A 21,110-nucleotide genomic window follows, 5' to 3' on the forward strand; every position below is an offset into this window, starting at 1 on the left:
AGCAGCAGGATACAGCGATCTCTGTCCTTGTGATAATTGTCGGGCTACAGATGCTATGTAGCCTCAACCTTAGGATATGTTCACACGGCATTTTTGGTGCCAAAGTCGCTGTGTAGCCTCAACCTTAAGATATGTTTACACATGGCATTTTTGGGGCTAAAGTTCTTGTGTAGCTTCAGCCTTAGGATATATTCACAAGTGGCGTTGTTGGGGCCAAAGTTGAGATGTAGCCTCAACCTTAAGATATGTTTACACATGGCATTTTTGGGGCTAAAGACATTGTATAGCTTCAGCCTCAGGATATATTCACAAGTGGCGTTTTTGGGGCCAAAGTCGCTGTGTAGCCTCAACCTTAAGATATGTTTACACATGGCTTTTTTGGGGCTAAAGTCATTGTGTAGCTTCAGCCTTCGGATATATTCACAAGTGGCGTTTTTGGGGCCAAAGTTGATGTGAAGCCTCAGCTTTAGGATATACTCAAAGTGGCGTTTTGGGGTCGATGTGTCGCTTCAGCTTTAAGATATATTTCACATGTGGCCTTTTTCATTCATTTATTTTCCCCATTCATTAGAAAGGGTGAAAAGCTGAGCAAAAACACTGAAAGATTTAGTATTCTGCCGATTTCCAAAAACTCCCAGCATCTCAAAAAACGCAAGGAAAAAATCCAGCACATGCATAAGATTTTTAAAATCTCATATACTTTGTTGGGACTGCTAAAGCGCGATGTGTGTTCTGGGTGGAAATCGGGAACCTATTACTGTTAATCTCACTACAGCAATGTACACACTTTGCTTTTTTTACTGCTTTTTTTTCTGCAGGCAAAACCTGTTCTCAAGGCAGTAGAGACGCTTCTTACAAAAAGCAGGTTTTGCTGCATTTTTGGTACACATTGTGTGTCATTTGGGTAAATTTCATTTACCAGAAAAAATGTGTGGTTGCGTTTTTTCCAGCATTTTTGCACTTTCATTACTTTCTATGGTGAAAAAAAAAAAAAACTCTTCAAAAATGCTGCAAAAACGCTGAAAGAATTGACATGCTGTAAATGAAAAAAAAAAAAAAAGCAGCAGTTTTCTGATTCAGTCAGGAAAAAAAAAAAAAAGAATCATGTGCATGAGGTTTCTGGAATCTCTTAGGTTCTGATGCTGCTGTAAAAAGCAGCTTTCAATTTGAATTAAAAAATGCATTTGAAAATGCATCAAAAACGCGATGTGTGAACATAGCCTACTAGACATTTACTTCTGATGAGTCTGCAGTGCACGTGCCTGTCTGCCTAGAAAATTACTGTATGCCAAGGTCTTCTGAAGGTCCCCAATCTTTCTGATTTGTAGACCGTGGTGCAGACACCTCTTCCTCAAATCTATACGACATGAGTTTTGAGATCACTTTAAGATTGTAGCAACCACCCATCCCGCGATATGGACGCATGCTGAGCGCTGTCACTTTAAGAGTTATCCCCAGTGCATTTATCTTAGGACATCTTAGGGTGACGTTCTTCTTTCGACAGCCATGGATTAACAAATACATGTGGTGGGGAGAGCGTATATAAAATATAAATAAGCTTTACAAAAAAAAGATAGAAAGTAAAGTTACCCTCCAAGCACCAAATAGCTCTAACATGGCCCCATGTTACACAAAACCCCTTTATTTTACAATATTCACATATTTATAACACAGAAATATGAGATGCTATGAAATGTATGGAGCTATTTAATGCACTTACAAAAAAAAAAAAAACCCATGAGAATGCTAGCACAGATAAACGTCTACATTGTAAGGCCCCCGGCTAAACATTAACACCCACAAAGAAAAAAAATTCTCTTCTGTAGCAAAACACGATTCCCGTTCAAGCCTATGGAGTAAACAGAAATCTATACATTCAAGAACTGCAACAAAATGTCTTTTTTTTAACCCCACAAAAAGTTGATATTTGCACTTGTGAAATGGAGGTTGACAATAGGGCAGGAATCGCTTTTCTAAATGAAGATTCAGTGCTTTGACAGTAATAATGTGCTATGTATACGGATACAAAAGGCTCTAGGTGACAATACAGTATGGACTACATAGAGAATTGAGTCACAAAGCCATACTACTCGCGATACTGACGAGCTAGATGAGGTCATCTTAGAAATATTAACTATTTGGCACAACAAGGGTCTGGTAACAGTCCAGCATTATTGTAGAACCAGTCCGCATACTCCCGCTCCCTTACACTAGGCCTCTTCATGAGAGGACTACGGGGAACCATAGATAACTCAGCAGGCCTATTGATGAGAAGACTATGGGGAGACATAGATAACCCACCAGGCCTCTTGATGAGAAGACTATGGGGAACCATAGATAACCCACCAGGCCTCTTGATGAGAAAACTACGGAGAACCATAGATAACCCACCAATGACTTCTGGATGAAGTTAATTTTTTCGAAGATTGCTATAAACACCACAGTTAATCGTAGTCATCACATATTGGTTTTGTTCTTCTCCGAGTTTTGTCGCTCCACAAAATAGGAAAAATAATCCAAACCTTAATTTGTGTATTTTTTTTTTCATTTTTTTAAGAAAGTAAACAGTAGAATTGAGCAGCAAACTGTACATTCGACATTCAACACAACATACTACAGTGTAAATTACAGACCTTTTTCCCCATAGCCCTTTCCATTTCTACTAACTAGGTACATCGTCCTGTTCATAACTGCATCCGGCAACCAAAAACCTCATAAGCTGGGACTGAAATTTGGAACAAACTACTAACTGTATCATCAAACGGGTTACAAATAGATATGGAAACACTACACAGTGCTGGTTTTGAAAGAAGATTCAGATTAGCAGCTACTACAGTAAAGAGGTCTTGGTGAAGGTGCTGGCAGATTATGTCTTTTTGTGAGGACTATTTTGTGGAACTGTATCCTTTCCTCTTTTTTGTCCCTTCAAGTCTGAAGAAAGGCTACTAGAATTCTCCAAAGATGCAGCTGGTGGTTTCGGCAAGTTTTTTGCAACAGTCTTTTTGCTTGGAGATGATGGTGGTTCTCTCCTAGCTGTGACCGAGGCTGTAGTATTTGTAAGGACACACGATTGCTTATCAGTGACAGGTTTACTTGCAACATTGCCCTCCCTTAAGGCAGCACAAGTCTTACTTGAGGAAATCTGGGCTTCCTTCTTAATCTTGACATTTGAAGCATTCAAGGTTGGAATTTGCTCACTTTTCTCCTTACAACCACTCATAGTTAAGTGCGTCTTACTTATGGAGACATCTGGACATGCAGCTTTGGGAAAAGTAGTAATGCTGATGTTGTTGGCATCAGGCATGGTCTTCCTTATGTCTCCTACTAGGCTTTGAGAAATACTAGGCTTGCTTTTTTCCACAGTCGCCTCTCTAGTATCTTGATGTGTAACAGAAGTAATTTTAATTTTACCTTTGTCGCTATGGACATAAAGTGCTTCAGTGCTTTTACTATCTTGAGGATTAATTGCTAAGGAAACTTTAAGTTCTGCTGCTTCAAGCTTTCCTTGGATATAAGACTTGGCAGCAGTCACTCGACTTAATTTTGTACTTGCACTTGTTTTTTCTTTAAGATGAGATTTTGCAGAACATTCTTTAAGGTTAACAGTGGCTGGTATTTCAGAACTAACTGAAGGCTCTTTGTCGAAACACAACTTTGAGGTGGACACATTGGTGGTAGCCTGTGTGTTTACTTGGGTAATGGGGGAAGTGGATGTGAAACTGGCTTCTGTTTTTGTAGTAACTTTGCTGGGGGTAAAACAACCGACTTCAGCTTTTACGCCAGTATTCGCTTTTATTGCACATTCAGATCGTTGAACAGTTTCATTACCTGTTTCCTCAGGCAGCTTTGAATTAGGCTTTTGCAAGGAAACAATTTTGTCAGGGAGTGATAGCCTCAGAGAATCTGCTTTAGATTCAGGTAACAGCTTTGACTTGTTCAGGCAGCTGACAAGCTTCGTCTGGGTAGAAGTCTGCTCCTCTTTAACAGTTGTGAGGTTTTTAATACTGGCTACGGATTTAACATTCAAAGACAGAGGTGTGTGCAGAATATTAGAACAGGAGGTCACTCTTCTCAACATTGGACCTTCGGCGTCATTTTTGCCTTTGTTTTCCGCAGTGCTTTTCTGTGAAGCATCTTGATGTTTTTTACTTTGGCTATTGCAGTTTACGTTAGCGGATTTAGCTTTTGCATTTGACGAAGTTTTGTTAGCAGGGCCAAGTTCAACTAGAATAAGAGAAGAGTCAACATTCTTTAGCACAGATATGTGATTATTAGAGTCTATCTGGGGAACAGACGCCTGTTGATTTCTTTCCTCTATACAGCCAAGCGCTGAAATGTACTTTTCGGAGTTGCTAGATTGTGTCAGGCTCGTAGCAGGAGTATTCTCACAGGACTCTCTGAATGTACAAGTCCTTTCAGAGTATGATGTACTATGTATTTGCTCCAGTGAACATTTGACAGAGGACATATCCTGAGTTGTCATCTCTTGTCTATTAGCTTTCACAGAAGAAGACAATCCTTCTGTCACTGGACACTTCAATATTGGCTGCAATGTGCTTATCCTTTGACTTTCAACTGCATTAGTCACGTCGACATTTTTCTTTGATCCGGAGCCTGATGATTCTTTGTTCTGATGAATCTTAGTGTGACATTCAGCTTGTAGACTCTCACTCTGATTCTCTCTAATAGGTCCCTTGGGTACAGTATGAATATTTGAGTAATTAAAGTTAGTTTTCGAAAATAACAATACATTTCCATTGTCTACAACCTCCATCCTTGAATTTCGGCTTTGATCATCGGGTTTAATAGGGTTATTACAGACATCATCACACTCGGCTTTCGTAACCTTTGGTCCTGATAGTAATGCTATGTCTAACGTGCCTTCGATAGGTTTCAAGGAAGATACGGCCCTTGTTTCGAGTTTATATTCAGAAGGGCTTTTCCGAACAGGGGTCTCAGTGGCTATAATGGATGATTTTTCGACACTGCTTTCACATCTACTGTTACAAGATTTTAAAGAAGTAAAAGAGAGAGAATTGCTCTGAATACTCGAAGTCCTGTTATCTAGCAGGGTCAATGATTCTGTCTGAATATGTCCAGGTTTTGTTTGCATACATTCATGAGAGACTGGAACCATTTTAGATTTTAAGACTTGGCACAGGCTGCCGTCTTTCTCTTCAAATGATTTTTTCTTCCGAAAATATTCAATGTTTGTTGAAGACGCCTTATCTAAATTGTCCTCTTTGACAAACTTTTCTGAAGGATGGGCAAGTTTTTCTTGCAGGGAGCAAGATGCAGGAGCTTTCTTGAGTTCATAAGATACGTGGGCGCTTTCTGCAACAGGTGACCCATGACAAAATGAAGGGTTGTCCATAGATATACTGGCAGCATTTGGCCGAGGATTTCCATTCTTGCAATGAGTGTCTTTAAACGTAATACCCCCAGAACGAGGTTCATAAACAGGAAACTTATTCTCAGAAATGTTTGATCTCTTCAGAAGACTCTGATGTGCTTTTTCTTCCTTCTCTACATCTGGACCTAGGATTCCCATGTCGCTGCATAATTCCTGTATTAGATTTTGTTTTAGGAGGAAGTCTTGTCTTTCCGATACATCTTTTTTCTTCATAACTAATTTGACCTTTAGTTTCTCTTTATCAAGCTCATCCAAGGACTCCTGCCTTCCGAGTTTCCGTGATACTGGACGTTTCAAACAACCTTGCTCGACGGGCCTTACTCGTGTTGATCCAGAAATATCACATGTGTTCACCTCCAGACACTGCAATGTTAGCTCACGTTGTGAGGATTGTTTATGAACTTCTTCCTTGGTTACTTCCAAATTGTGCTTGCGAGGACATAAATGCTTCTTTTCACAGCAGTATGAAGGGGACAGCTTTTCCTCTGACTGTACTCTTTTTAAAAGTGGAGACCTGGGAGGCTCTGCACTCTTGGGCCTGACAACATGCCTAACAATTGTGGGTGGAGAATGCATTTTTGTAGGGAAAGAGGTTGTAGTCTTTGAGTTCCCCACTGTATGGCCATGTAGTGGAGATGGAGATCGTTGTGGGGAAGGAGGCTGAGGAGTTGGCGATGGTGTTCTTGCAAGTGGTGACAAAGGAATACTCCCAGCAGATTTACGTCTTCCAGACCTGTATCTCTGTCCTCCCAGCTTGGGGCCCAAACCATGAAGAGTGCTTGGTCTTATGTGTCCAGAACCTGCTGGAGAATTGGGAGCACTTGAACTTGGGGAACTACTCTGTGAAGAATTTGTACCTAAAAATCAAGAACACAAATAAGAAGGTTTAATCTAAGTAATACAAATATTCCAGCTGAGAAAATCAAAGTGACATCTAAAACCACACACTCAAACCCTCAAGACCAAGTGTGAATGTAAACTACACATTATGGAAAGCGTGCCTGCATACATAGAATATTCTCCAATACGATGTATTTAGTTCTATGTGAAATACAAAATTAAAAATGCAGAGAAAAAATTTGCAAGTCTAATGAAACCTGTTCGGTATCTATGCAAACCACAGGAACCAGACTAAACTCGCTCAGCTTTACATATGTCTGCCCAGTTTTACAGAAGCACAACTTTCACATATTTGATTAGCTGTAAGCCAACACTTCAGTCTCTAGGTAACTCACCAGATGGAAAGTCTGGAGTGGAGCGACAGCTTGGTGTAGGTGACCTTGGCGAAAGGCTGTGAGTGGGCGATGCAGGCAGGCTTTCACCAGATGACAGTGACCTGTTCAAACAAGAAAAGCTTCGACTTGTGTGGAGCAGAGGAGACGGCTGCTTTGCCAGTTTTTTGAAAAAAGACCTCCTCCTGAGAAAAGAATAAAGTACAGGAATAATGAATATTACCAGCAACATATCACTAGGACATTCCATCACTATATGATCCAAAATAAAATATACACAGACTAATGTTGACCGAACCCATTGAGTTCAACAAGTTCAGCCAACAGTCTGATACGTATTGAAGTCTCAGACAATTGATTGTCAATTGTTTCTCAACGCCAGTCCTCAAGACCCATTCAACAGATTGTTTTCACGTTTTCCTCAATATTAGACAGAGAATAATAACATCATCTGTGCAACATTCTGGAAATCCTGAAAACCTGATGGAGGAAAACCTTAAACCATGATAAACCATGGGTCTTGAGGTTTAGAGTTGAGAAACACTGATCTAGCATGTCCGATCTAAGCCTGACGATTCTACGGTCTCCAAGAGATAAGCCGCCATTAGACATGTATGCAGACAGTAATCTCATAGAGAACCCGGAAGCGCTCAACTGAACCACAGCTCCGGTGTATGGGAGAGTCGGTCAATGAGACAGCCAACTAATGTGAATGGATGTCTTTAGAAACATTGAAGAAAACTGCAGGTATAGAAGGGATCTATTCAAGAGACTCTGTTGTTTAGGACTTTCTAGTTGGTGGTATTGGTGTGAGAGAACACATCCTTTTTATTTCTTTTTCGGATGGTTGGTAATAGGGCACTTGTATAGTCAGGGAACTGATGACTAGTTAGTGCTCGGCTGAGTAGAGGATAATTTTTTGTTTTGTGCCTAGATATAAAGGCTTTCCACTGATTTTGCACCAACAATAAGATACAGTAGTTATATGTGAAGGGAACTTCTGCACCGCTGTTCTTTCTACCTCTATGCAGCTAATCTACCTCATTGTGCACTGCCTTCACTGTTCACTGCACAAAAATTTTGAAAAATCCTGGGGGGGGTCACAGCAATCGCACCCCCACTAATTAGAAATTTAAAGCATATCCCACTGATACACATTAATTTTGTATGACAGAAAAGAAACCCTTAAAGAAGAGCCATTTCGTTTATGGCAGCTTAACACCCACAACTTTTTACATGCCATAATCAGGACCAAACAAGTCTTAAGTGCCAGGTTTAACTCTGATCTGATATAAACTATGATACCTGGAAAGCCTCAATTCTGTAAAAATCATTTTAGATGGAGAACCCTTGAATATTTCATCTCTTTTAATCACAGTTGTATCTCTAATTCAATATGAAAGAAAAAAAAAATCAATAAATGATACCATTCTACAACAGCTCAAACTACAGTTATATTATTGCTAGTATGGGATTTTTAGGACACACCATAAAAATTGATTTCTGCTAATAACACAATATTTGTGGAGTTTTTCAGATGGGAACTGTCTACCACTAACCTTTCTATATTTTCCTTCTTCTTGGTTTTCTTATTGCGTCTCACCATCCGGCTTCGGTAGCTGTTTCTCCGAGCAGGGCCGGTTTTTATTGATGTATTCTCAAATGCTGTTGTTGTTATCGCCACCTTGCTTCCACTCTGTGAGGAAACAGCAAGATTTAGGCGGTCTCCATTCATGCAATATTTACACAGCCCTATATCAAAAAGGCAGGAAAACATGTTCTTGAGTTTAGAAAGACTGTCTAGTTTTGTCTTATTTCCTTTGCCATTTAATTTGGTCTTTCGTCTTTCATATCCTGATCCTAAACTGTATATTATTTTGGATTTTTCTGAGGGGGATCATGGCCCCTTTGCTGGCATCAGAAGCCAGAAATCCTTTAAAGTTTTGATAAAACGTTTTGAAAAAAATGCACAAAAGTCAATCTGACCACTTTCGCCATCAAGGGCAAGGAAGCGCTAAAAAAACCCGTACCTTCAGTAGGAGCTCTATGACTTCTGTGTGAACAAGGCCATGAACTGGCTCATCATTTATATGGGTGATAAGATCTCCAGCTTTAAGACCAGCTTGATATGCAGGACTTCCTTCTTCAACACTCTAAAGAAAAAGAAGATATGCCCAAAAAAAAATGTTAACAGTGATGAAGTATAGTAATTAAAAGAATGTTAATATAGAAATGAAATAGGAAAATAAAAAATCCAAGCATAACATCTCAGTAAGGTCTTACCCAGACAATATGGTGCACCGTGTAAACATCGCTGTCACCAACAAACACTCTGATCGCCTGGAGAGTGAAGCCAAACTTTTTGCCAGAACTCTGAATGATGATCGGTTGCCTTGGGCTGAAGGATGAAAGTGAAGATTCTCGACTGGGGGAGGAATCTCTGGAGGACGGGTCCGAAGACAAGGAGAGGGGGGATACTGGACTTCCGAGAGGGGACACACTGTAGACATCTACAATGAAAAACAGCAAAGATAAATGATATTTCGGCAAACATTAATGTATTTTGTGAACATACAGTGAAGCAATGGATGAAGTAGTAAGTTGCCATTTCATTCAAGCATATCAGTGACAGATACAAACCATGCAGGGGGTGATGTAAAACTGGCTATTCATTTACATTCTGAAATCCCAACCCTCAAACTATAATTCAAGGAAAATCAAATATTTTTTTGAAGTGTATGGAATCGGTACAGACTGATCTACTCTGCTAATCCTAATGATACAATTATACACTGTTTTTTAATTGTGAAGCTCATTAACAGCAGGCAAGAAAGTATTTAGACAAATCTGTAAACTGCTAATGAAAAAACTGACTGAGGATAGCTTTATTAAATCAATACATCAAAAGAAAACCGCAAGGAGGCAAACACTGATGGAAAACTATCCAACACTGTAACAAGATATCAGAAACATACGGAGAATAGTCATGTGCCTGATCCATGTCACATAGCTGGAAGATTCACCGCAAATCCTACACTTTCCAATACAATGGAGGCCCTGTTCACAGTCGCAGATTTCTATACTTCTAGCAGGTCATGACAGCTACTGTGGGAAGTAAATTGTTTTGGAATAAAAATAAACCAAGATGGAGCAGATGATCTTTGTGAAAAAACACAAAAATGTTTCCCAAAGTGGGAAAGAAAAAGAAGAAAAAAATGGTACTGATCTCATACACCAACTAATGACAGTAAATACTACATATAGAGCCATATAGTACACATAGGAGATGAAGCACATCTTGTTGGTGAAAAGAAAAAAAAACAACACAAAAATGTGTCACAAATGGAGAGAAAACAAAAAAAAAGAAAAGGGTACTGATCTCATACATCAACTACTGCCAATAATTACTACACACAGAGCCGTATAGTGCACATAGGATTCTTTAAGTTAGCGATGAACAGATCTTTTGATATTCTTATTTGCTGACTTCTCTAAACTTTCACCAAAAATTCCATTTGCACAAATCTCAAAACTGGAAAACTTGTAATTGCTTAAACAATACAAAATAGAGAGAGCGAGAATCCAGTTGATCAACCTGATCTACTTTACAGGAGAGAGAGAAGACCCTGATGATCATAACAGCTTACACATTATAGGTGAGATAGAGAGAGAAATAGCAACTTCATAGCACTGCTATTCTCACTAGTAGTTCCTATGTAGAGCCAGCCTACACCAAGAAACTATATACAATCATATATAACAATAAATTGTAGTAACATTCAACTGAAGTAACCACTAATTTTGTATTTATTCACAAGCAAAGGTAATTAATGATAAAAAAAAACAACATACAACCCCTGGGATATCTTTATTTCCAAATGGACTTTCTATTTTGGCTAAAACTTTCAATAAAAATGAAAATTACAGGTGCAGTATATACCTCAGAGTATATAAACAAAAGAATACCCTCTACGAAGTACACACTATCAGGGTCTGGGGTTTGTGGACTGGTAAGAATAGACGTATCTAGGAGTTGAAGTTTAGGGGGCTGCTATAGGCACAGTGTTTGCACCAAATAATACTCCACTATTAAAAGTTGTTCTCTCTTCATCCTAAATGGGTAAAATTACAAAGTTACTTCTAAAAACAAACAATATTTAAATTTAATGATTATTAAATATCCTTTCCATTTTCAAGAACAGAAGAATTTTTAATTCTATTGTTTACTGCCAAGGTTACTGATCACCTCTTAGGCCTATCAGCGGTGGCCGGTCTTGTAGGCAATGAACCTGGATGTGCTCCTCTGAAGCTGGCTCTGGTCTGGTAAGCAGGAAGCCAGGAGGAGCAGTGTTCTCCTGAATCCTGAAGATTTACCAGAAGGAGGATGAAGTGCAGTGTGCTCATGAAGATCCACCAGGAGGAGGAGCAGTGTGCTCCTGAATATCCACCAGGATGAGGAGCAGGAGCAGTGTGCTCCTGAATATCCACCAGGAGGAGGAGCAGGAGCAATGTGCTCCTGAATATCCACCAGGAGGAGTAAGAGGAGCAATGTGCTCCTGAATATCCACCAGGAGGAGTAAGAGGAGCAATGTGCTCCTGAATATCCAACAGGAGGAAGAGGAGCAGTGTGCTCCTGAATATCCACCAGGAGGAAGAGGAGCAGTATGCTCCTGGAGATCCACCAAGAGGACAATACTTTCACTATTTACTAGCAATAATTAAAGAAATAATTATTTCAAAATATGTTTCCCTACAATTATTAGTCAAGGTTTTGTTTAACTGGACATTAAGAAGCAAGGAGAAACCACATCTTATAGTAAAATTAGTCTAGTTAAAAATAGCATCTCTGACCTATAAAGTTCTGAATTTTGAACAATGAATTCTATCTGCTAGAAAAAAAAGATTCAAAGATGTAATCATATTTTACATGTTGGCAAAATCTGAGTATGTTTTAAAACCTAAAAACCTAATGATACACAACCCATGCAACAAATCTAAAGAGACAGGATCTGCCATTGTAAGGAATGTACAACGTGTTATGACTCCCAGGAGTCTCAGTATAATTCTAAAATCAGAAGAGGTCTTTTCAGAAAATATTTTATCCCATTGTTATTCAAAACTTTGTGACCCATAAAAAAAACCCAAAAAATAAAACATTAGTGAGTACTATAGATGTAGCAGGCATTACACAAACCTATGTAACATGCTATGGTGTTAATGCAGGGTATATAGGCAGTTTGTTTAGCATAGCTGCAAATGTACTATGTATTAGAGCCACCAAATTGCACAACTTTTCTACAGACAATATATCGCATTCATGCACATTGTGCTCAGTGTGTCTGTAGTATGTTATTTAAAGGGAACCTGTCATCAGAAATTTTGCACTAAACCTAAAAGATTCCCCCTCTGCAGCTCCTGGGCTGCATTCTAGCAATGTTCCTGTTGTTTATGTGCCCCCTTTCTGACCAAAATAAAGACTTTATAAAGTGGTACCTTTTTGTATTCAGATCTTGATAATGGTACACGGGGGCGGGCTCTCTGGTGGTCATTAGTCTGCCTCCTGTCGCTTTAGGCCGTCCCCCATTGTGCAATTTCAAAGAGGTGACGTGAGGTAAGCTGGCCAGCGCTTGCGCAGAACGGTGGAAGCGGCGGTGGAGGCGCGACCACGAGATTATGGGCGGGTATTTGCTGATGAAAGTTACAGCGCCGCCCATAATCTCGCGCATGCGCAATACGTCACCAGCGGTCACACTGTGCACATTGCAGTCCCGAGAGAGTGGCACGGCGCATGCACGAGATTATGGGCGGCCATAATCTCGCGCATGCCCCTCTCGCGGGACTGCAATGTGCAGTGTGACCGCTGGTGACGTGTTGCGCATGCGCAAGATTATGGGCGGCCATAATCTCGCGCATGCGCCATGCCCCTCTCGCGGGACTGCAATGTGCAGTGTGACCGCTGGTGACGTGTTACGCATGCACGAGATTATGGGCGGCGCTGGGATTTTCATCAGCAAGTACCCGCCCATAATCTCGTGCTCGCGCTTTCACCGCCGCCTCCACCGTTCTGCGCAAGGGCTGGCCAGCTTACCTCACGTCACCTCTTTGAAATTACGCGATGGGGGACGGCCTAAAGTGACAGGGAGGCAGGCTAACTGACACCAGAGAGCCCGCCCCCGTGTACCATTATCAAGATCTGAATACAAAAAGGTACCACTTTACAAAGTCTTTATTTTGGTCAGAAAGGGGGCACAAGATAAACAGAAACCTTGCTAGAATGCAGCCCAGGAGCTGCAGAGGGGGAATCTTTAAGGTTTAGTGCAAAATTTCTGATGACAGGTTCCCTTTGATAATTTAAAAAATATCAGAAATGTTAAAGGGGTAGTCAGAAGTCCAGAGTCATTTCCATCTTAAATCCCTATTTAGTGCCATAATTTAAACTATTTTCTAATAAACGTGGAATTAAAAATTTCCTATCCTTTCCTAACTACTTTATACACAATCTAACTGCTTTTCTAATTTTTTTTTTTAGTCCCAACCCTGCAAGTGACATTACTGGTCTCTACGTTGAGTACACCGCGCTCTTGACAGCTTTTTACTGCTGATCTGAGCCGGCAACAGAACGCGTTGTCATTGTGTGCATTACACAGTACACATCACGCAAGGACTAGCCCAGCCCCTGAAATGACAGTCACTGATGACACTGCATTTCAGGGAGGGGGAAAGGGCTGTGGCAGTGATCGCATCCTCTGAGCCCTGATGACACTTTGTTTCAGGGAGGGGGCAGAGGCTGTGACAGTGACTGCAGCCTCTGTCCACTGATGATGCTTCATTTCAGAGAGGAAACAGAGGCTGGGCAGTGACCACAGCCTCTCTGCCCATGATGATGCTTCGTTTTAAAGAGGGAGCAAGAGCGGTGGCAGGGACTACAGCTTCTGCCCCTGATGATGCTTCGTTTCAGGAAGGGGCAAGGGGTGTAACAGTGACCGCAGCCTCTGTCCCCTGGTGACACTACATTTCAGGTAAGGGGCAAGGGCTGTGGTTGTGACCCCCTGATGACGCTTTGTTTCAGGGAGGGGGTAGAGGCTGTGACAGTGACCGCAGCCTCTACCCCCTAATGAGGCTTTGAGTATCCCAGCATGCACTAATATTCTCAAACAAAGCATGGCCAAAAAGGAAGTGAATAAGAAAATAGAAAAGCAGTTACTGTAGGTAAGGAGCTGTAGGGATTTTTTAATTCAGGTATGTTAGAAAATAGTGTAGATTATGGCACTAAATAGATTGAGCATTTAGGAGGAAAATTACTTTGGTCTTCGGACCACCCCTTTAAGTTACACTTTCATTTTGTAATCACATTCCCTATCCTTCCCAAGTGCCATAAACATAAAATTTCACCTAACTGCAAGTAATTAGAAAAGAAGGATGCATCATGTAATAATGGATAGCAAATAGTGAGAGAAGGACATGCAAAAGTCACGATTTCATGCTTAGGGTTTGTATAGCACTACCTCCAGGGATCATGAGAGACAGAGCACTAGCAGAGATGGACTTAGTCACTTTCCCAGACAATTTCTGCTTCTCTGTGTTTTCTAATCGCTGACGAGCCATATGAGAAGCGGTTTCATTGGAGAGCTTTGAGGAATTATCTGTGCTGTCCACGCTCTCGCTCCTTCCATTTATCTGATCTAAGTGTTCTGAAAAACTACTCACTGTTCAAGGAAGAAAGGACAGAGATATTACAACAACCACGGCTATACAGCTAAACGCTATTCCTACTATCCAGACATATGTGAGATGAATAGATATGAGGAATGGACTGAAGGGCTTCAATACTGTAATACCATTAAGCGATACAGATATGGCTATTGTAAGGGAACACAGATTATTATTCTAAAACATTTTGTGGGAAAAAGCACAATTCAGATGGAAGAATTCCTAGAAGCTGGTACATACTGACAAGCCCGTATGGTTCACCGAACTCTCCTCTGATCTGAGCCCTAAGTACAATACATGTTCCATGCTACAAAGAAAATGTCAAATCTACTCCTACCATAATGTTAATGAGAAAACATGAAAATACAGGGCGATTATAAAAGAATCATTGGGTTTTGCATTCATATTACGGCAAAGCTAGAAATGTCACCTGTTTGGAATAATAACGTTTCGGAGTTTGTGCCTAGCCAGGTGGCAGGGCGGCATCAGATTCCAAAACTGCGACAATGCAAGAGAAAGCGTTCTGTGTCTTAGAGTATGGAAAGTGTAAATCAATTGTTACCGGATGACAAGCGTTTCAAAGACGGTAGAAAAGTGACCCACCTGGTCACCAGAGCAGTCTGTGGTGTATCGACAATTTAAAGGGAACCTGTCACTAGGTTTGGCGACTATAAGCTGCAGTCACCACCAGTGAGCTCTTATATACAGCATTCTAGAATCTAATATATAAAGCTGAATGTGTGTATGTATGTGTGTGTGTGGGTGTGTATGTATGTATGTGTGTATGTATATATGTATGTATGTATGTATGTATGTCCAGGATTGGCATCTGCACCGTCGCAGCTACAGGCACAAAATTTTGCACACTCACACTTCTGGACCCCGAGAGCGTCATAGGCTATGTTTTGAGGGGAAATTTTAACCCCGCACTTTACAGTTATTCACCAAAAAACCTGCCTCCATTAAAGCGAATGGAGCTGGGAGCCACAGTGCAGTCAGAACTTCAGAAGAATGCGCAGCGACGCCCTTAAATGGAATGTTGGCGTGTCACAATGCAGCCAGGGAAAGAGGCAGACACAGACAGGGAAAGAGACAGACATAGACTGGGTAAGACACAGACACAGACTGACAGGGAAAGAGACAGACGGGTAAAGAGAGGGAAAGAGAGAGACAGGTTAACAGACAGACACAGACAAAGAGACAGAGACAGACACAGGGAAACAGACAGACAAGGAAATTAAAGAGGGAAAGAGACAGACAGGGAAAGAGATTGAGACAGACGGGGAAAGAGACAGAGGCAATCAGAGACAGACAGGGAAAGAGACAGACAAAGATAGAGAGAGAGATAGAGATATATATAGAGGGGGAGACAGACAGACAGAATGGGAGAGAAACAGAGAGACAGTTACTATCCCGGGTGTTAATACGTTCTATTTATACATTCTATCCCGGGAATGTTAATACATTCTATTTTGTTAAAAACAGTTATTAACCCGGGCGAAGCCGGGTAGTACAGCTTGTACTGTATATAAGTGCCCAGGTCGCTCTGTAGAACTTAAAAAAACACATTTATAATACTCACCTAGGGGGGTGGTCCGGTCCAATGGGTGTCACTGCTCTACGGTCCAGCACCTCCTGTATGCAGCGATCGCCATCTTCCTTCTACCCAGCCTAGTAAAGATGGTATGTCCTATATCATCCACACAGGCTGGTATTGTGGTCCTGCGGATGCGCACTATGATCTTCCATGCTGAGTGCAGATCAAAGTACTGTAATGCAAAGGCGCTAGGAAAGGTTAAAGACCACTCGCGCAAGCGCACTACAATACTGTGATCTGACCTGAGCAAGGGAGATCAAAGTGCACCTGCGCAGGACTGCAATGCCGCATAGAGGAGGTGCCAGACCAGAGGGCAGTGACACCAATTGGTCCAGACCGCCCCCTCAGCATGGGAGCAGGAGCACAATGCCAGCCTGTGTGGATGATGTAGGACATGTCATCTTTACTAGGCTGGGTACAAGGAGGATGGCGATCGCTGCATAGAGGAGGCGCCGGACTGTAGAGCAGCGACACCCAATGGACCAGACCGCCCCTCTAGGTGAGTATTATAAAAGTGTTTTTTTACATTATACAGAGCGGCCTGGGCACTTATATACAGTATTCTAGAATGCCGTATATAAGCGCTCACTGGTGGTGGCTGCAGCTTATAGTCGCCAAATCTAGTGACAGGTTCCCTTTAAATTGTCGACCACCCCCTAGGTGAGTACAATAAAAGTGTTTTTTATGTTCTACAGCTCGACCTAGGCAATTATATACAGCATTCTAGAATACTGAATATAACGGCTTACTGGTGGTGGCTGCAGCTTATAGTCGCCAAATCTAGTGACAGGTTCCCTTTAAATTGTCGACCACCCCCTAGGTGAGTACAATAAAAGAGTTTTTTATGTTCTACAGCTCGACCTAGGCAATTATATACAGCATTCTAGAATACTGAATATAACGGCTTACTGGTGGTGGCTGCAGCTTATAGTCGCCAAATCTGGTGATAGGTTCCCTTTAAGGACACAGGACCCTTGTGTAAATGTAAAAGCCCCGGATGTCTGAGTGTTACAGGCAAAAATGTCGAGAGGGTTTAAATGATCTTTGCACGTAACGTAGCCCACCAAAATAAACATATTACGCAAGTTGTGAACTTGGCATTCTTCAGCAGAGTCTATGTGGAAAGATGTGATGTGAAAGATGTGAAAGATTCTGCGATGGTGACTGCACCAGAAACCACATTGCATAAAGCTATTGCAACATTTACAGCCAGCCGACCATGGCCTCCGATAGATATTCGGTGCACTTTTTCAGGTAGCATTGAAAGATGACGAATTTGGTTCCCGGCTAGTGTTCAGTGACGAGGCAACCTTCCACTTAAGCGGGAAGGTGAACTGTCAAAATGTCCGAATGTGGGGAACGAAAAATCCCAATCCCACTGTAAAGATCGAAAAAGAAATTCCCCGAAAGTAAATTTATTTTGTTCAATCCCAATAACAAAGGTGTACAAGCCATTTTTTTGCTGAAAAGACTGATGGACGAACTGGATTACCATATAGATGTCTAACGTGTGACAAAATGAGGACTCAACATTTATAAACATTATGTGCTAAGCTTAGAGAGTTTATGTTTGTTATCGCCATGTGCCATTCACTATCAGGCATTTAATACATTTTAAAATATACCTCCTCAAAACCCGATGAGTCTTTTATAATCACCCTGTACAATTGACTTTCTACAGGAATTAAAGAAAAAAATAATTCAGTTACTCTTTAATTATCCTCCAGGCATTGCAAACTTATGAATGTTTGTAATTATACCTTATTTTACTTAGTTCTCTCCCAACCAGTGATTTGCAATGTCCAGTTCATGCTCCTTTAGAGGATTATTTTAACTGCTGCTCATCAAGAATCTATTTTAACAGTGTTTGTACTGGAATTCACCTATGTCAGTACTCGGAAGGAGAACAATGAGGCTCAGAAAAGGAAAGCCTATTTGAATGCAGTGTATGGATCTTAATGAGCCTCCATTGAAAGAGTTTCTAAAGGAGCATTAGCTGGACACAAACAGTGTAGCAGAATAGTGTTTTGGAGAGGAGGAAGCAAAATTAGTTTACAGATTCACAACTTTGTAATGCCAGGAGGATAATAATAATAATAATAATAATAAAAAAAAAGGTTTAGTTACTCTTTAAATTATATAATCAACATGTTAAGACCCCTACCAATATCATCTAAATACACAAAGGGTCCAAAATACCCTTAAAATCGATATTGAAATACAAAGTATTTTTGGGAAATGCTCATCAAGGTGCTCTTCGCCATGTATTACAGTTTGTCATGTTACTCTACTTGGGAAATTTAGTATGTCTGCAAACTTTAGATTTTTTTCATGGCTTTATTATAACAAATTAATGGGTTTTTAAAGCTTTGCATGCACACACAATACATATCTCCTACTTGATTGGGAAACCCAGTTTTTAAGCTCAAGTGGGTGTTACTGGTTTTCACTGGGGGCGTGTACTTTGCTTCCTCTATGATGCTGACCAATAATAAGCAGGTAGCAACAAACAAGAGAAAAAGAACACGCCCCCACCATAGATTACAACAGATCTCTCAGCCACTCTTACATCCTGTGTCCAGCTCAACATGAAAAATTTGTTGAAAGGTCCTCTTAAATCAATAATAGCTAGTGATGAATAAGTTCTTAGTCTGAGCAAGGAACAGGCAGAAGTAATCTGTCACTGAACATGGTGTCTGATCTGCAACCAGAGTGGTATGGAGCAGGAGAAACTGTGGAACTTCGTATATATATATGCACTATTCAACATTAAAATTGTAACTCCAGTAAGAAAAGTTGTGGAATTGCAATTTTAACTTTGAGGAGTGTAGTTTTGTTGGAAAAGATTGATGGTATAACTTGCAGTTCTAGTGTATGCTCAGGAGTCCAGTAGACGGTTCTACACCCTTTTCAGAATGAACATGCATAGAAAGATGGTTGTGAATTACCAAGTAGCACCACTCAATGGACTCATATGCACCAAAAGGGAAAGATTTCAACTAGGCTACTTTCACACTTGCGTTGGACGGCTTCCGTTGCTATCCGCAGCCTTGAAGAATTACGGTAACCGTTGCAGGAAACCGTTTTATTCCTCATAGACTTCTATTAGCTACGGATAGCAACGGATGGTCTTGCGTTGCATCCGCCCCGCGGCGCATCAGTTGTTTTGTCGCTGACCGTCAGTGATCGCCGGGCGGATGGAACGCTGCATGTAGAGTTTCTCTGCACTTGGCGGAGTGTCAAGAAAAAAAAAAGCAACCAGCAGGAATCCGTTGACATCCGTTGTTTTTAAAATGGTGGCGGATTCCGTTAGAATCCGTCATTTGACAGATTCCGTTAACGCATCTGTCTTTACACAACTGCGCATGCCCAGATGTGTAAAGTCAAGGAAAACCTATAACGGATTGCGTTATTTTGTACGATCCGTAGCATCCGTTGTGCCACTATATAATAATAATAATAATTTTATTCATTTATATAGCGCTATTAATTCCATAGCACTTTACATACATTGGCAACACTGTCCCCGTTGGGGCTCACAATCTAGAGTCCCTATCTGTATGTCTTTGGAATGTGGGAGGAAACCGGAGTACCCGGAGGAAACCCACGCAAACACGGGGAGAACATACAAACTCCTTGCAGATGGTGTCCTTGGTGGGATTTGAACCCAGGACCCCAGCGCTGCAAGACTGCAGTGCTAGCCACTGAGCCACCGTGCCGCCCGTTGCATGCGTCACACAACACAATGGTACGGATACCGTTCAACGCAAGTGTGAAAGTAGCCTTAATGGACATAACTTGGACTGCATTTTCTCTAAGGCTAAGTTCACATTTCCGCTAAAATCTATCAGTCACAATCCGCTGCTCTTGTAAACAGCGGAATCCGTTTAGCGGATTCCGCTGCTCCCATAGACTTGTATGAGCAGCGGATTGTGACTGATGATGCTGCGTTGCACCCTCCGCCCGACTGATCAGTCGTGGAACGACTGACCGCCGGGCGGGAGGAACGCAGCATGTAACGTTTTTTGAGCAGCGAGATCCGTCGGATTTCGCTGCGTATGCTCTCTGGCTCCCTGCACACGTCACCAGCTTTGGTTGGTTACCCGATATTTACCCTGGTTACGGTGCAAGGAGCCAGCGCTAAGCGGTGTAGGCCCGTAACCAAGGTAAATATCGGGTAACCAAGGTAAACATCGGGTGCTTTGCTGTTACCCGATATTTAGGCTGGTTACGTGTGCAGGGAGGCCGACACTTCCCCGCTCGGCCCCGCCCCCTCCCGCACTCCGCACATGTATGTACACACACACACCTGTCCCCAGCCATGCAGACAAGCACTGACACCCTCGTCTGGCCCCGCCCCCTGCTCGGCTCCGCCCCCTCCCGCACTTTGCATGTGCACACACACACATACATACATACATACATACATGCACATACACACACTCACTCACACATACACTCACCTGTCCCCAGCCATGCAGACCGCAGCACTTCTACTGACATCCTCAGCGCCTGGCCCCGCCCCCCGCTCGGCTCCGCCCCCTCCCGCACTTTGCATGTGCACACACATACATACATACATACATACATACATACATACATGCACATACACACACTCACTCACTGATACACTCACCTGTCCCCAGCCATGCAGACCGCAGCACTTCCACTGACATCCTCAGCGCCTGGCCCCGCCCCCCGCTCGGCTCTGCCCCAGAACTCCGCCCCCCGCACACAATGGAATCCGACAAAGAATTCTGTTCTTTGTCATCCGTTGTACAGCGTTGAACAGCGCATCAGTCACATGCGTCAAGCGACGCATGTGACTGATACAAATCAACGGAAATGTGAACTTAGCCTAACAATTCAGAACAATTCTTTACGTTTTATACTGTAGTACCCAACAACAGCTTCTCTAAGATGTCCACATATGAACTCAAGCCTTGTACATAAAATCACCCGCAGGTTTAAGGAATGATTGGCCTGTGGTATATAAATAGAGCTGAATCACTGCTTTAAAGACAAGTTTTCAATCAATGAAAAAGAAACCACCAAAGGATACACATGTACCATCTGCTGATGTAGGATTCGCCAGAGGAACGTTCTCTGACCCACAAATATTTTGCATAAATTAATGTATGTAAGAAACTTGCGTAGC

The 21,110-nt window shown here is 41.8% G+C and overlaps 1 protein-coding gene across 10 annotated transcripts in view; it reads right to left on the reverse strand.

Annotated features, from left to right (window-relative positions):
* Window positions 1-2,558: 2,558 nt before the first annotated feature.
* MAST4 (microtubule associated serine/threonine kinase family member 4) overlaps window positions 2,559-21,110 on the reverse strand; it is a 775,598-nt gene continuing 757,046 nt past the window's right edge. For 7 of the 10 annotated variants that reach the window (XM_075325950.1, XM_075325941.1, XM_075326000.1 and 4 more), the window contains 6 exons: window positions 14,151-14,351; window positions 8,929-9,155; window positions 8,676-8,798; window positions 8,205-8,341; window positions 6,649-6,830; window positions 2,559-6,270 (listed from right to left, as the gene is read on the reverse strand). In XM_075325950.1, coding sequence (XP_075182065.1) covers window positions 2,867-6,270; window positions 6,649-6,830; window positions 8,205-8,341; window positions 8,676-8,798; window positions 8,929-9,155; window positions 14,151-14,351 — 4,274 coding nt within the window. In that variant the 3' untranslated portion in view covers window positions 2,559-2,866. The remainder of the gene's footprint in view (window positions 6,271-6,648; window positions 6,831-8,204; window positions 8,342-8,675; window positions 8,799-8,928; window positions 9,156-14,150; window positions 14,352-21,110) is intronic. The other 3 variants (XM_075325968.1, XM_075325959.1, XM_075326018.1) reach the window with 1 other exon arrangement.

Source organism: Anomaloglossus baeobatrachus, chromosome 1, assembly GCF_048569485.1.
Source record: "Anomaloglossus baeobatrachus isolate aAnoBae1 chromosome 1, aAnoBae1.hap1, whole genome shotgun sequence".
In the NCBI taxonomy this organism is placed as follows: Eukaryota; Metazoa; Chordata; class Amphibia; order Anura; family Aromobatidae; genus Anomaloglossus; species Anomaloglossus baeobatrachus.